This window comes from Ovis canadensis, chromosome 2 (assembly GCF_042477335.2).
Source record: "Ovis canadensis isolate MfBH-ARS-UI-01 breed Bighorn chromosome 2, ARS-UI_OviCan_v2, whole genome shotgun sequence".
NCBI classification, from domain to species: Eukaryota; Metazoa; Chordata; class Mammalia; order Artiodactyla; family Bovidae; genus Ovis; species Ovis canadensis.
Genome location: NC_091246.1, coordinates 2,115,012 through 2,132,062, shown reverse-complemented (window position 1 = coordinate 2,132,062; position 17,051 = coordinate 2,115,012). Strand labels below are relative to the sequence as shown.

General features: G+C 49.9%; 1 protein-coding gene across 1 annotated transcript in view; it reads right to left on the bottom strand.

The window, feature by feature from the left end:
* The window catches only part of DCDC2C (doublecortin domain containing 2C), a 70,513-nt gene extending 54,294 nt beyond the window's left edge, over window positions 1-16,219 (bottom strand). Inside the window, exons 1-3 of the mRNA XM_069575214.1 lie at window positions 15,846-16,219; window positions 8,693-8,744; window positions 943-1,019 (exon numbers count right to left, since the gene is read on the bottom strand). Coding sequence (XP_069431315.1) covers window positions 943-1,019; window positions 8,693-8,744; window positions 15,846-16,132 — 416 coding nt within the window. The 5' untranslated portion in view covers window positions 16,133-16,219. The remainder of the gene's footprint in view (window positions 1-942; window positions 1,020-8,692; window positions 8,745-15,845) is intronic.
* Window positions 16,220-17,051: the final 832 nt, after the last annotated feature.

The following is a 17,051-nucleotide window of genomic DNA, read 5'->3' as shown; positions in this document are numbered from 1 at the left end:
CCAGCGCTTGGCTGGTCAGCAGGGGCAGGAAGGACAACAAGCTGGAAAGTGGAGCCTCAGCTACTCAAGGCTGGGACCAACCCGAGCTGGGGCCTCTCTGATGGGGAGGCAGGACCTGTAAAATCACTGGAATTCCTTCCATCGGGAGCAGGACCAGGAGAGAGGGGAGGTGCATCAGCTTCTTCTCCGGCATCTGGCTGCTACAGAACTCACCCTCAATAGCCTCCACTCTGGCTATCCCAGCTCCCGGTTCAGCTGCTGCTACTAAGTCACCTCAGTCGTGTCCGACTCTGTGCGACCCCATAGACGGCCTCCCACCAGGCTCCCCCGTCCCTGGGATTCTCCAGGCAAGAACACTGGAGTGGGTTGCCATTTCCTTCTCTAATGCATGAAAGTGAAAAGTGAAAGTGAAGTCGCTCAGTCGCGTCCAACTCTAGCGACCCCATGGACTGCAGCCCACCAGGCTCCTCCATACACGGGATTTTCCAGGCAAGAGTACTGGAGTGGGGTGCCATTGCCTTCTCCGCCCAGTTCAGCAGGGAGGCTCAAAACTACCTTCCTTGCTCAAACATTGGAAACTCTGAAAGCCATCATAACTATTTTCTGTTTGTTTTTTAAGTTTCACTGGGAACAGAACTTCCACATTTCTGATCACCATCCAGCAGCTGCAATGACTAGACTGCAAAATAAATGAAAAAAACGGAGACTAAATTGCATGTTCCTGCCCCCACGTGACCCGGGAACTGCAGTGGGGCAATGGCATTGCTTCTCCAAAATCAAGGTTCTTGAGAGAACACGTGGCACCTGCAAGGTGGAATCGAACAGAAGGTTCTGGGAAGACAGAAGAGACGTCAGGGTGAGCAGGGGGAGGACGAGGAGAAAGGCAGAGCAGGGAGGCTACCGTCTTTAAGGGGCCTGGGCCCCTGCACCCACTGGACTCACTTTATTTGTCGGGATGTGCGATGGAACGTCTGCCACCTGGAAGGCACGCTCATGCCACAGTGCACCACCGGTTTGATCTGCAAGGAGACAAAGGAAGCCCAGAACCCAGGTCAAGCTAACAAATGCTTGTTGAACACCGATATGACCCACAGCATCAGCCCAAAATCTAAGCAAAGGTGGGGCAGCCCCACTAACAGAACAAACCCCAGAGGGGACCAGGGAAGCTGTGCTCCGTGCTGGCGGAGTCTGGGAGTGGCAGCGGCTGAACCCAGCATGCCCTAGAGCCAGTGCTCCACCAGAGAGGACACCACGACGAGAAGCCCTCAAGGCACAGCTGGAGAAAAGCCAGCGAGCGACAAAGAGCCCAGCCAAAATGAAACAGATTTTTAAAATTATGTATACTCATATACAGCTCTCTGCTTGACTGCATAAAATTATGGAAACAATGAACCGATTGCTTTTCTATGTGTTAATGATTCATTAACTCCAATATCACCTGCCTGATTCAATGGCTCCAGCCATTAAATATATGATTCTGGACCTTTCCCCCTGTATTCCATACAATAATCTCCTAACAAGTGTCAGGCAAACATGCTTTTCTGTTGTCTGTTGGTGGTGACAGTTTCAAGACTTGTGTCAATCATCTGCCCCAAGAGGCAGGACCCAGTGGGCTTTAGAGCTCCTTATTGGAGGTGGTGGCTCAGACAGTAAAGAATCTGCCTGCCGTGCAGGAGACCTGGGTTCAATCCCTGGGTTGGGAGGAAGATCCCCTGGAGAAGGAAATGGCAATCCACTCCAGTATTCTGCCTGGAGAATCCCATGGACGGAGGAGCCTGGAGGGCTACAGTCCAAGGGGTTGCAAAGAGTCAGACACGACTGAGTGACTAACCAGGGTCATTAAACCAGATCTGTGTCCTCAATGGAAGACACTCGAGGCGGCCAAAGCAGCGTGGATGGTTTGCTGATGCCTACTGTGCGCCAGGCACTGCTGCTGCTGCTGCTAAGTCGCCTCAGTCGTGTGCGACCCCATGACGGCCTCCCTCCAGGCTCCCACCGTCCATGGGATTCTCCAGGCAAGAACACTGGAGTGGGTTGCCATTTCCTTCTCCAATGCATGAAAGCGAAAAGTGAAAGGGAAGTCGTTCAGTCGTGTCCGACTCTTCGCGACCCCATGGACTGCAGCCCACCAGGCTCCTCTGTCCATGGGATTTTCCAGGCAAGAGTGCCGGAGTGGGTGCCACTGCCTTCTCCACCAGGCGCTGCACTCGGACCTTTATAAGCATTCGTGTCTGATCCTCAAAACAACCAGGTAACAAAGAATCAGAGGTTATGCAATCTTTCCAAGAACACACAGCTATTAAGTGTCCTGGCCATAATACACCATCAAAAATATTTTATTATAGGTTTTAGCAAAATGGGCACTTGAACCTATGTTGATAGAGCACTTAGAAGCCTTTGTTGAGTCATCCATGACTCCAGGACTTTTTCCAGCTCTTTATCACCGTGTGAGCTTGCTCAGTTTTTCTCGCTTCTCTAAGCCTGTTTGTCTGTCTGCGTATGCAATGCAGATCAGGGCAGTGCGTGTACAGTAAGTCAGACAGAAAAAGATGAAAATTTCATGATATATTTATAAGTCAAATCTGAAAAAACTACAAGTGAATCTATATACAGAACAGAAACAGACTCACAGACATAACAAGCAAACTTATGGTTACCAACAGAGAAAGTGGGGGATAAATGAGGAGATGGGGATTAACCAGTGCAAGCTGCTACACGTACAATAGATAAGCAACAAGGATTTACCATATAACACAGGGAACAATATCCATTCCTTGTAATAATCTATAATAAAATATAATCTTAAAATATGCATAACCAAATCACTTTTTCAATCACACTTGAAACTAACACATTATTGTATTTCAAATACAAATACAAATAAAAATATATATATTAGGCAAAAAAAAAGTTTTAAAAAAAAGGAGTGCATTGACATAGGTTTGCTCGAGATACCAGTAACACAAAGTGAGTGAACGCATTGTCCAGTGCTCAGAAAGCACCTGAAGTTCAGAGCTAAGGGCCCGGGCCACAGCAGCGGATCTTATTTGTCTTGTTGCCCTGAAGTCCCTTCTCTCCGCGGCCCCATCCTGCTCCGACAACCCTCCGTGAACACCCTGACAGCCTTCTTCATGCCAAACATCAAACAAAAAGCCCCATGGGTGACCCATGGTCACGCTCCCCTGGAGGACGAACTTCAGCTCAGCTCAGCTCAGCTCAGCTCAGTTCAGTTCAGTTCAGTTGCTCAGTCATGTCCAACTCTTTGCAACCTCATGGACTATAGCATGCCAGGCCTCCCTGTCCATCACCAACTCCTGGAGTTTACACAAACTCATGTCCATTGAGTCAGTGATGCCATCCAGCCATTTCATCCTCTGTTGTCCCCTTCTCCTTCCGCCTTCAATCTTTCCCAGCATCAGGGTCTTTTCCCTGAGTCAATTCTTCTGAGTCAATTCCCATGAGTCAATTCTTCTCATCAGGTGGCCAAAGTATTGGAGTTTCAGCTTCAGTGTCAGTCCTTCCAAAGAATATTCAGGACTGATTTTCTTTAGGATGTACTGGTTGGATCTTTTTGCAGTCCAAGGGACTCTCAAGAGTCTTCTGCAACACCACAGTTAAAAAGCATCAATCTTCGGCACTCAGCTTTCTTTATAGTCCAATACTCGCATTCATACACGGCTACTGGAAAAACCATAGCCTTGACTAGACGGATCTTTGTTGGCAAAGTAATGTCTCTGCTTTTTAATATGCTGTCAAGGTTGGTCATAGCTTTTCTTCCAAGGAGTAAGCGTCTTTTAATTTCATGGCTGCAGTCACCATCTGCAATGATTCTGGAGCTCCCCAAAAATAAAGTCTGTCACTGTTTCCCCATCTATTTGCCATGAAGTGATGGGACCAGATGCCATGATCTGAGTTTTCTGAACATTGAGCTTTAAGCCAGCTTTCACTCTCCTCTTTCACTTTCCTGAAGAGGCTCTTTAGTTCTTCACTTTCTGCCGTAAGGGTGGTGTCATCTGCGTATCTGAGGACTTCGGCTGCCCGCTGACAAATGGACTTACCAGCTGGAACTGGGGCCCTGAATGACTCCAGATTTGCTGAGTCCGCAATCAGAGAAAGCATCAGAAAGCATGAGGTGGCTACTGACTCAGGCAGCCTGCTTGCTGGCCATCCCTGAAGTCTTTACTCAGAAGCGGGGCCTCAAGTAAAACCGACCCAGGGACAGTACCTGGTCCAAATTCTGCTGGGCTGCAGACTCTGCAAGGCCCTCGGCCATGGCTCCCTTCATTTACTTAAGCCCTATTTGTGGAGGACGCACCACAGGAGGAACTGTGCTAAGTGATAGAGATGCAAGCGCGAGCATCACCCCTGCCTGGGAAGTGCTGGGCGCGTGGGGACCCAGGCCACTGAAGGGGCAGTCTGGCAACAAGGGGACCAGCACACGCAGCTCTGTGGTGAGGGCTCCGTGGGGGCCAGCATGGGGCACAGACGGGTGCACCCCCTCCTCACAGCGACACAAAGCAGGCTTCCTGGAGAAAGCAGCATCCAGGCTGAGAGCCAAACTACAGGAAGGAGCCAGTCCGTCGAGGGTGGGAAGAAATGTTGAATGAGGCTGGGGGAGCAGCATGTATGCAGCACCCTGGCTAGAGGACTCTGGACACACCCTCGTGGGTACAAGGTCTCTGGGAGACAGAAAGTGCTAGACGAGATCCTGGACTCAGAGGGAGGGGTGGTGAGAGGCGGGGCTGATAAGAGAAAGCAAGGGCCAGGTCACGGTTAGCAGAGTAGACACCACCCCCCGGGAGCAAGGAGGCAGGCCTGAAAGTGTCTGCACCAGGGAACTGAGGTGATCAAGTTGGAAAGGGAAGCGCAGCCTGCCGGAAGGCCAGCGGAAGGCACGGGACTCCCAGGAGCAGCTCCGGGCCGTCAGCAAGACTCGGAGGACTAACTGAACGGGCTTGAGGGGCGAGGGGAGGGATGGGGCCTGGGCAGCTGGGAGATGGGAAAACTAAGAACAGCGCCTAAGTCTCTGGTTTCAGGAAGTGGGTGTACAACTCCGTTCTTTGAAAAAGGGAACACAAAATAACAACGGGGTTTGGAGGAAGATGTACAGCTATGGAGGCCAAGCTCTGGAGCCGGCGAACTACAGTTCGTGAAGCCTGTGGGCCCCAGAGCGGGCAGTGCACAGCAAGAGACGCCCTCGCCCCAACACTAGGGAGCAGCCCACCGGGCACAGCTGGGGAAAGCCCGCTCAGCCACGAAGGCCCCGCGGAGCCAAAACACACCAATGACAGTATTTTTAATGTTTATTTAAAAAGTCTTTTTAAAAATCGGACACCGATGACATTCTCATTAAATAAACGACATCATCATCGAAAACTCACGATCCCAAGAGCACTATTTGGAGTCTAATTTTCCTCGCGCCTCCACTGAATGAAATGCAATTCCAGACTCAGCACACTGAAGCACACGCCATTTCTATGGTTATAGGAAATGTACTACTGTGATATTCTAATTAATTTTAAGCAAATTTTTTTGCTAAACTAAGATCTCTTAAGAAGCTTCTGCAATTTTCACACTAATTTAATATTTTGACCAGAATGTAAATTCTGTGAAAGAATACTCTACAAAAAGCTAGGCACTCCTACTCTGGGTTACTGTATCACAAAATAAGGCAGAGTAATTTAGTAAAACATATAAACCCTGAATATTTGGATTTGGCCAAAACTTACAGCATAGTATACTTAGTGTTTTTAACAGTTTGCACTGGTGTTCAAATTGGTAGACATTCATGGGTTTCAAATTCAGATAGGGTGAGCTATTCCAGCTTAAAGATATCATGAGTAGTAATTTCAATGATTTCCTGAGTGCTTACAATAGGCCCATCACTGTCTCAATCCCCACAACACTCTAAGAGGTATTATTTCAGATCCATACCTATAGATCTAATCCTAGTATGATGTCATAAAGCATTCAACCACTTCTCTATTGACGGACATTCACGTGGTTCCCAGGTTTTTGAAATTACAAAAATAATAATAATCAATGCTGCCATAAACATGCTTAAGGCCCAGCGTGTGCACTGAGTGAGCTGGCTGGAGTGGGCACAGGAGGGGAGCCCAGGGCCTCGACTTCTGACCAGGTGTGGGGAGCTTTCGACACCACGTTCACTTGCAAAGCTACCTCACAGAGGCTGTGAAAACACTACAGTCCCACCAAGACAAGGATTTACACAGCAAACAGCAATAATCACGAGCCACTTTCAGGGGGTGATGTCTTCCACTGAAGGAGCGGGGGCCGGGGGTGACCGTCAAGCACCTCCAGGCCTCCCCACTGCACAGGACACGGCTCAGCCCCGCAGCACCCCAGGGCGGGGGTGGCATTCTCATGGGAATACCGTCACATGTGCCCTGGAACCAGCATGTGCTCTTAGAGACGTGCCGGAAGTCAACATTAAAGAGGCTAAAATTGTGCGCGTAACTCCTCCTCCTTACAAACAATCATGACGGCTCTGTCGGGGGCCATCCCAGAGCCAGGTTACAATAATGGAAACGCAAAAGGATGGGAGGTCGGTTGACAGGGGGTGGGTTAGATAATTATGACAGACTCACATGATGGAACATTTTGCAGCCACTAAAACCCATGTTGCAGGAGATCCTTTACCAAGGCAAACTATCACGATACCTAACTAGTAAAAAGAAAACAGTGTGTGCTGGCGGACTGCATCTCTTTAAATACACACACACACATATTGTACACACACGTGTCTGTGAGGGTAGACAGCTAGGTATTTGCTACTCGTGCAGAGAAAGGCCGCTGGAAACAAACATGGTGAAACACACACAGTGCTGATCTCTGGGAGGTGGGATCATGGGTGGTTTCCGCTTTCCTCATTGAGCCTTTCTGCACGGCAATTTTGACACTTTTCTCAGCAAGAATGATTTTAAAATCAGATTTTTTTAAAAAATGAAAGAGTGCAAATTTCAAAAGAACAATTACAAAGCTCCTTGGGCAGCCACAACCTTGGTGTGAGGGCCCTGGGAATCTAGGCCCAACCTGGAGAAGACGGGGCAGTACCCACATTTCACACAGGCTTGTCCGAACGTCTCCCATCACAGCGTCCTCAGTCAGAAAACAGGGAGCTTTGATGAGATACTCTAGGAATTCTCCTTCCTGTCCTAAAATGCTAAATGTTGCCTGTAATCAAGTCTAATGTTTTTAAATCATTGCAGTGTACAATGGATAAACATAGACTCAAATTTGAACAGTTACCGTCGAGGGGTCCTCTTCAGAACTGGTGTTTAATCCTACTCCCTGCAGCCTGGAGAGGGAGATGCAGGGACCTAGGGGTTAAAGATGACCATACACATTTCCTCTCTCTTTACTAAGGCAGCTCTGAAATTCGGTGACTGCCAATTGCTTTGGGGAAGGCAATGGCACCCCACTCCAGTACTCTTGCCTGGAAAATCCCATGGACGGGGGAGCCTGGTAGGCTGCAGGCTGTGGGGTCGCTAAGAGTCGGACACGACTGAGAGCTTTCACTTCCACTTTTCACTGTCATGCATTGGAGAAGGAAATGGCAACCCACTCCAGTGTTCTTGCCTGGAGAATCCCAGGGACGGGGGAGCCTGGTAGGCTGCCGTCTATGGGGTCGCAGAGGCGGACACGACTGAGGCGACTTAGCAGCAGCAGCAGCTAATTGCTTTCTGGTCAGGAACTTTTCCTCCTGTCCCTGGCAAGAGACAGTCTAAGGTGGGCAAGTAATGCTAAACATGTCTGCAGGCTGGTGCCTGGGGGCAAACCGAGCACCGCTGGACTGTCCTTGACTGGAGCCCTGGCTGGGGTTCAAGGACATTTAGAGGACATGGAGGATGAGAACCGACACATTTAGTGCTGGTACGCTACATATATTTCATCATGCAATCTTCGTGTTACACATTGTCTAACACACTCTCATCTCCTTTCTACAGAGGAGAGGACTTAATAGCAAAATTACCATGTGTAGAAGCAGATACTCAAAAAACAGCTCACCTGTGAAATACTCCACGAAAGCCCATTCATAAGATAAAAAAGTAAAAATCATCTTGCACTCTAAAAAGCATCGGGCTATCTTGCTCAAAGTTGGTGATTTTTGTCGCTCACTAAAAAGATGGATCTCTTTTAACTTACTCTTTTAAAATACGGTTTGTTTTTCTGTTTGCTAAGACCCAAGTGATGTGAATAGAGTGATGGATGGTTCCATCTTGTAGACCTTTCAAATGTCTTTCAAGCACAAAAATGTTGGGAACATAGAGCAAATCTTTAAATTTAAGATTATAATGAGCTTCAACATCGTGCGACTCGAAATAACTTTTCCTGACACCTGTCTCTCCAAATCCCCGAAACAAAAGAGGAGTTAAAAGGCTTAATGAATGGCAGCACATTGCATCTCATTAACTGGGTGGACGGACCCGCTCTCTGCCTAAGGGCGGTCTTAGAACATTCTCGCCCACGTCCACCACCTTAGTGACTGAGGTGCTCGGACAAACAGAACAAGCTCGCCCAGTGACTTCTGGCTTAAAGAGCAGCCTGCCTTTGTAGGCATTCCCTACAAAAGGCTGTTTCTATGAAACTTCAATTACTCCATACTGACGTTTCCATTTTCACCAAGTCATCCGCTTTATCCCATCTTTAGTAGCTGGCAGTGAGTACTTACTTCCTTCAACTTCCTCATCTTTGCAGGTTTTCTGGGAACTATATTAATATAACTGCAAAAGAAGAAAGAAAAACCTAGTTAGAAGGTAGATATTTAGATTGAAAATTTGAGCCTCTTTGGAGGTGTCTTGCCTTCGGCATCACAATATCCCACTGCATACCAACTTAAAACTAAAATCTAGAGCACCGTACACGCCCATGTCAACATACAACAGCAATGTCATAGCAGGAAAACGTCCACAGTTGGTGATGCCATCATTGGCACCACTCGGGAAAACTGTCCTCAAGTGGCATTGATTTCCCTCACACGACATGATTAATCACAGAGGAACCTTGGGAAGGACTCAAAGAGGGAAACTTTACAGGGTCACTCGTGGCTCGTCCAGGGTCCACTACCGGCCAAAGTCAGGGCGGAGATCCAGACGCCCCGCCCAGCTCCCTCACGCCTGCACTGTCCCGCATGTCTCACGGAATGTCGTCCTGGACCCCATCCTGCCAAAACCTGAGCACTGGAAAGAGCCACAGGAATCAAACGTGTACGAGCCCCACAGGTACAACTGTTAACAACCTGAGGACTTTTGAAGAGTCTTCCATATGCCTCATAGATAGAACAGACGTTCTTAATGATAAAAAAAGAAAACATTAAAATGTATATGTTAGTTAAGGCTTCCTTCTGATTTAAAAAATTCTTTATGTATTTGAGATTGTTTTTGATAATGGTTTTAGCCAGTCAGAGAAAGATTGACTAAGAGTTGGTGGATGGAAGGAAAAGACATTTTTAAGCACTTACTATACAGTCAGGAGTCACAAGCTCAGACGCCTATGGAGGCAAGTGAAAGGTGATGCTTGCAAAGGGTGGTGTTAGGGAATGGTGGGGGCTAGAGGAGTGAGAGTCCCTCTGAGATGGATGGGGTGCGTAACTCCTGGCAATGTTTTCCTATGGAAATGCAGGCAACTAAAAACTCAGTCCTTTTAAACAATAAAATCCTCTGTTTTTAAATGGAAACCAAAATTTCATATTACATGAACACCTCCATTATAAAATGTTGCAGTCAGTTCAAACCTTTGAAAACTGTGAACTGAAGAGACTGTACATCTTCAACTCACCACCCTTGGCTTGTAGGTCCCTTCCACGTACACTTGTATTTGGACTTCTACTTGTCTCCAAATAGGCATTTTAGGGCTGAATCCCCAAATTACATATTTGATGATGAACATTAATCCCCCAAATGGCACAACTTATTATCATGAAATGGAAAACAAAAGGTAAAAATAAATATGGGAAAATCAAGGCATAAAAAGATTGCACAGCCACAGAATGCTATTTATTGTCTCCACATTATCTGCTGAAGAGCATCGAGACAGAATGGAAAGAGGGGACAAGTGATTCCTCGGAGAGCCGGCGGGCCCGGGCCATTAAGCCAGGCGCCTGGAGGAGGCTTCTGGAAGGACCTGGGTTTCCCTGGGGGTGTGGGGGGTTGGGGAGCAGGAGCCTGAAGCAGAGCCTAGATGCTCGTGTGCAAGGCGCCCCGCTGCTGCTTCTGGAGCACAAGAGCGAGGCAGAAGCCCACCATGAGGCCCACGCCAGGCACTTCCAAGTGCTGTCTCCACTGCGTCCTCACGACCCGCCCTGGAGCAGACATCAGTGAGCCCTGTTCCGATGAGGAGGCTGAGTCTCAGCGAGGCTGTTCAACCGGCTAAGTGCCACCACACGGGGAGAGCCAGGACCCTGTCCAGCCCAGGTCTCCCAGCCCGGAGACCACGCTCCTCCTCCCCTGGCAGGCTGGCCTCTGCACACGCTCTTCCCCCCTCCCCATCCCCTGCGAGTGCTCAGGAGCAAGTTGGGGTTAGGAGACTCGCGGAGACGGGGTACCACGGAGCTGCCCGAGTTTAACAGCACGTTCACTTTTTATCTCAACGACAGACTCCTAAGGGAAACAGGAAAAACTCCTACCATAATTCAGATTCTTTGGGGTCTCCCCAAACACACACACACACACATGCGTTCACACATACGTATGCAGACACACATACATGCACAGAGACACGCACACACACACGCATGCATGTGTTCACACATACGTGTTCAGACACACATACATGCACACAGAGACACGCACACACACATGCATGCGTTCACACATACGTATGCAGACACATACATGCACAGACACACACGTGCATACATACACGTGTGCACATATGTGTGCCACATGCACACATACATATACAAACACACACACACACACGCCGTGATCTACATTTTATTGTGAATACAACTTTCTCCACAAACCATTAATTCCAGGCTTTATGGGACATTTATCTTTTAAGTAATTATTAGCCTACAATATTTTGTTTTATAGAGAAAAAATTCTATTTCTCATCTCAAATTAATTTATTCCAGAAAGTGTAGGAACTGTTTGAATGATGACTGGATTTGGGTAGATTTTACGCTGCTTGTCTTCTCAATGTACCGTTTCACAGCCGTTATTATGAGAAGACCTCCGGGGCGGTTCATATATCATCAGGTTGCACTTCAAAGTTCATCCCCTGGCGGCACAATTAGAAGCTTATTTGCTGGTGGAAATTAATTTTAACCACTCAATGGCTCAGTAAGTTCAGAATATACATTCCGACAAGTGCTAGCTCACTGATACCAACGTAAATTAAGCCCAAACAGTTTTCAGAGCTTTATTCACCAACATCTGGGTTCCGATTTCATACTTCATTGATCTAAAAGGTAGTGAAGAAGCGAAATCCAAATGCCTCTCCGTGTTGAACTCTGTATGCAAACCCCTCCCATCCATTCGGTAGCAGTGACGGTACACGGACAATGCAAAATAACAGAGGGTCTCCACCACGTGGGAACCCCTCCTCCCCTTCCTGCTCAGTGAACTGGATCACCTTCCCTTCCCTACAGAACATAATCATCGACCTTAAGAAATCCAGGAAGAGAAACACCTCAGCGTCTTCCTCAATATTTCTGCCATGAATCCGAAACATTTTCAATAAGCCCTGAAAGTCTCTCCACCAAATGAGAGGCCTCCTGCGTCTCCTGAATGAGCAGGTGGGTTCTTTACCACTGCACCACCTGGGAAGCTTCAACCCAAATGCTACCTCTTAGCAACTATGATGTCTGTGATTTTTCTTCAAAAGCAACAGGATGTCAAGTCTGCCCATCTGCAGATGCCACTAAGAACTCAGATTGCAAGCCAGCTAACTCACAAAATACCTCTATCTGGGTGGCCCTGAAAAACTCAAGACACTGACAATTTGGAGGGCCCTTTGTATAGGGAGCATCCCGGGCATTTGGGAGGAGAAAACGGAAATCCGCTCCGGAACATCTCACTTTTATCTCGGGCCTCAAAGGATCTCCTCAAAACACAAATTCCGTGGAAAAGGAGTCATTTGCACTCAAAACGTAAGTAAACTAACAAGGCTAGCAAGGACCACAAGAATAAACCCGATGAAATAAGAGAAGACAGAGGCAAGTTTCAAATACTGGGATTGCAGGTGCAGATCACAGGACAAGACCTCAACAAAAGGCAAACCTGAAAACTCACGCAGGACTGAGAGACCCAAGAGAATGAAATGGAAGCTCTGAGGAAAAACCAGATAGCGTGTTTGGAAATGAAAAATTAGAGATTTAAAATTCAATGAACAGGTTTGATAGGATAGGACACAGAGGCAGAAAAATTAATCAGAAGATCTATGTGAAGAGAGTGCCTAGATTACAGCACAAAGTTGAAAGAGAGAGAGAGATGAGAAAGAGGAGGTCTGAGGCAATGAAACAGGCCCGCCCACACCCACTCGGATACCGGAAGCAGAGCAGGAAGACAAGGCAGAGAGCCGTCCAAAGAGGCTGGCTAAGAACTCCCCCCAGCCGGCGCCGCCGCCATCCCGGACGCGGGGAGAGCCAGGAAAGCCGCACGTAGACACACCGTTTAAAGCATAGCACCCGGACTCAAGCCGCGCATCTCAAAAAGCTAGAAAGGATAAAACATCACTTTCCGGAAGCGAAAGATGATGGCTGATTTCTCATCAGCAACCGCTGAGTTAGAAGACAATGAAAAGTGCCTTCCATGGGCTGAACGACACCGCCACCCACAGATTCACAACAAACACACACCAAGAAAAAGGGTGAGAAGACCTCGGCGCTGGGAACCGTGGACTAAAGGAACCCTGATCAGCGTGTCCTCTTAAAAACAAGGAAAACTTGACAAGCTGAAAAACACACCTCCGCAACATAACAAGATGGTGAGGGGTTAGCACAGTCCAGGAAAGAAAGGAAATAGACAAGAGCCCGATGTCTGGGGCCACTTTGGTTTAGGGGTGGTGGCTGCTGGGAGCAGAGAGGACGAACCACAGACAAAAGCGCTGGCTCAGGGCCCGCCAGCCACGGGGTCATCATGACCCACTCTCCTAGAGACCCCTGGGTGGTCCGAACCATCCCACACTCTGAAGCTGTGTTAAAGTGACCTTGACCTGGAAAGACACTGTTCCAATTATTTCTGCAAATAAGTTTTTAAAGTAAAAATGTGCAGCACAGAGAGATAATGAGGCAGAGGGAGAGAGAAGACAGCCTAACAGAGATGTAGCTGTAACAAGAGCTACGGTGGCTTCGGGCTGGACCACTCCTGCCCAGCAGACCCAGCAGCTAGATCTCCCGTGGATGCCTCACAACACGGATGAAGCTTCCTGCCATGGGCGTGAGCCTGCAAGCACCTGCCCCGGTCAGGCCTTCAGACATGACTGCACCAGCGTCTTGACTGCAAACACACGAGAGTCTCTGAAGCAGAACCACTTGGCTAAGTTGCTCCGGACTTCCTGGTCAGAGGGACTGTGAGACAATAAACACTGTTTCCCACCAGTGAGCTTGCATGAATAGGGCACGCAGCAATAGATAACCCACATGCTCTCCAGGAGGAAGTCTCACCCACGTGCACCAGGAGATGGGTGGGGGAATGTGCAAAGTAGTGTGCTGCCTTAGCGTGAGATTTAAAACAACCCCAATTATCCACCAACGGATTGAATAAATAAACGGGTGTATCAGTCAACAAAATAATACCTAACAGTGAAAACAAATGACCTATAGTTACATGCTGGTAACATGGATGAGCCTCAGAAGCTTATTATTCTGTGAAAAAGCAAGTAACAAAATACACAGAGCATCATTGCATTTCCATAAAGTACATAAAACACTGGGAAAAAAATGTGTCCTTCAGGGATAGATTATTATGAAAGGATGATTATCACAAAAGCCAAAATAGTATTTCCATGTGGGCAAGGGATGAGTGGAGATAGGCGGTTTTGAAAATACTGGACATTCTCTTTTCCTGAATCCAGACTGTGGTTCACACAGAGGCTTGCTTTATCACTATTCTTTAAACTACACATAAAATTCCACAGACTCCTCTGTATACGGGGCTTCCCAGGAAGCTCAGTGGTAAAGAATCTGCCTGACAACACAGGAGATTCAGGAGGCACGGGATATGCAGATTTGATCCCTGGGTTGGGAAGATCCCCTGGAGGAAGAAACAGCAACACGCTCCAGTATCTTTGCCTGGAGAATCCCACGAACAGAAGAGCCTGGAGGGCTACAGTGCATGAGGTCGAAAGAGCTGAACATGACTCAGCAACTGAGCATGCACAGGCTCCTCTGTGTACATGATACATTTCACAATAAAAGAAACGGCGTCAACAACACGTAAGGAACAGAAATGATGTCTCTAGAGGAAGACACGAGACGTGAGTGACGCCAGGGCAGCCCAGGAATTCACGGAGGACGAACGAACAAGTGATTTTCTCCCTTCCGCTCTGTTGTGTAATGCAAGTCCTCAGCATTGCGTCTGACTCTTTGCTACCCCATGGAATTCTCCAGGCCAGAATACTGGAGTGGGCAGTCTTCCCCTTCTCCAAGGGATCTTCCCAACTCAGGGATCGAACCCAGGTCTCCCACATTGCAGGCGAATTCTTTACCAGCAGAGCCACAAGGCAAGCCTAAGAAGACTGGAGTGGGTAGCCTATCCCTTCTCCAGCAGATCTCCCCGACCTAGGAATCAAACCAGGGTCTCCTGCATTGCAGGCGGATTCTGCTCTCTAAAGGAAGCCTTTACTGAGGTCCTGCACCTCGACAGAATCACACCTGTGCCTGTCCACGCAGTCTCTGCTTTCTCTTCTGCAGTTACTTCTGTTTGCGTCTTATCTCCCCGAAACACAGACTGAAAGGCCCTCGCAGCCTCCCCAGTTCTCCCAGGCCGCCCTCCAGGAAGACGCACACAACAGCTTTTGTTAAGGAGCTTAAGAAAGCGCTGCATTGATATGACATTTGTATAACGAGGCACCCAGAGCTTAGAGAAATGAAGGAGACTGTCAGAGCAGAGACGGATGTGCTCCTGGAAAGAAAAGCAAGGGTCTGAACAGAGGTGTGGTGACCCCACCTGCTGAAAGGCCTCACAAATTGGTACTGCACTGACACCAGCCCCAGGCTAAATGAAACGGAACTGAGTTCATGCTGCGGCTGGGCACCCAAAGCACTACGGGCGGCCTGAACCTGGCCGGCTCTGACACTAGCTTTCCGGGCGGCTCTGGAATTGGTACATGGGCCTCTTTGCCCAGGACACCGACATCCTTCCCCAGCTGCGGTCCTGACCTCTGCAGCACTGGGGCAGCAGGGGTGTCCTTGCCCTGCTCCCGGCGGGCTCCGGGCGGGCATTCAGAGGCTGGAAGGCACGTCTACGCTTCCTCGGCTGCCAGAACTTCGGAAATCCCAGGTGCCTGTCCTCAGTAGGGTCCGAATCTAGCAGGATAGAGCGCGGTGAGCAGGCCCACAGCACACTTCAGGAGGCGCACTCATGAAAGGACGTGCGCCCAGGCCCCCAGGGACGCCAGTCTGGACCAGTTGACCCAGCTCTGCGTGCTGCTCTGCTCCGCGTACCCAACTCCCCTTCTCCCCGCAGAGCTTCCCACCTTTCCAAAGAGGCGCGCCCTGGCGCCCTATTTTCACTGCCAGGCCCGCCGGCCCCTCCCTATCCCCTTCCTGACCCTCTGCGTCTGGGGACAGACTGCTCGGCCCTGGTCACCAGGCGGATGGCGCGTGGAGCGCCAGGAGTCGGCGCCGGCCGGGCAGGGGCGCGCGGGCCGCGGGCACTTACTCCAGCTTCTTGAAGCGCTCGCGCCCGGCCGCCACGTACTTGCCGCCGGCCTGCAGCGAGTCCAGCTCCAGCACCGGGCGCCCGCGCGTCGGCGTGAAGAGGCGCCGCACTCCGAACGGTACCTCCACCTGCTCGGTCAGCTGCTCCAGCAGCGCCTCGAAGGTGGCCACGCGGCGCCGCGACAGCACGAACTTGCGGCCCACGTAGAACTGGTCCCCGTTGCGGTACACCACGATGGTCTTGGCTGGCGTGGTGTCCACCAGTGCGTGCGGCGCGCGCGAGCCCATGGCCGAGCGCCTCCTCCGCCGCCGCCAGCCGCCGCCCGTGCGCTCCAGCCGCCGCCGGGCAGCGCGGCCACCGGGGCACCGGGTCCACCGTCCCACCGCCCGCGCTGACGCCACCGGCGATTGTGACTGCCACCCACCTGCCCCGCTGCCCAGGAGAGGGGCGGCCAAGCCAGACAGCGGAGGGTCGGGGGCAGGGCCGGGCCAGGCGACCGGCATCCAAGTCCCGGCACGTGAGGCCCGTAGAGCTCGGGGCCACGGAGGGAGGCACCCGCCACGGTGGAGGGTGGGAGGCTAAGCGTGCCCTGGGCCCCACTGGGACCCTCGGCCTGCTCCTCCACCTCCCACTCTGCTGAGAGGCGGAGAGGAGTTGGCGGACAGGACCACCCGGACAATTAAAGCTGGTCAAGGAGGATGTGCCAGGAACCATCCAGAGCAGTGGGAATCTAGGCGAGCAGGCGCAGCTGGCAGGTGGTGCCTCAAAAGTGTAACCTTCAGAAAGCACCTTCATGTACAGCAGGGGCAAGTCAAGTGCCTGGGTGACCTTTGGAAGGTCACTTCCTGTTCCAGGTGAAGGCGGGCCTGGCCTCTTCAACCGGGGAGAATGCTTCTAGGATTGTGTTTTTCCAGTGGCTTTGATGGGCTTCAACAAACTTTTCAGGACAGTAGACTATGTATAAAGTGCTGAAGTAATTCCGAAAGTACAGAATACTGATGTTATAAAAATATCAGTATCTTGTACAACTGTTTAAAAAAAGTAATAAAGAAATCCCGCTCTTTCACAGCCAGGCTTTGAACTACCAAGTGTTCTATGAGTGAGCGGTACCCGACTCTGTGGCCCCATGGGCTGGAGTCCGCCAGGCTCCTCTGCCCATGGGGTTCCCTAGGCAAGCATCCTGGGGTAGGTTGCCAAGCCCTCCTC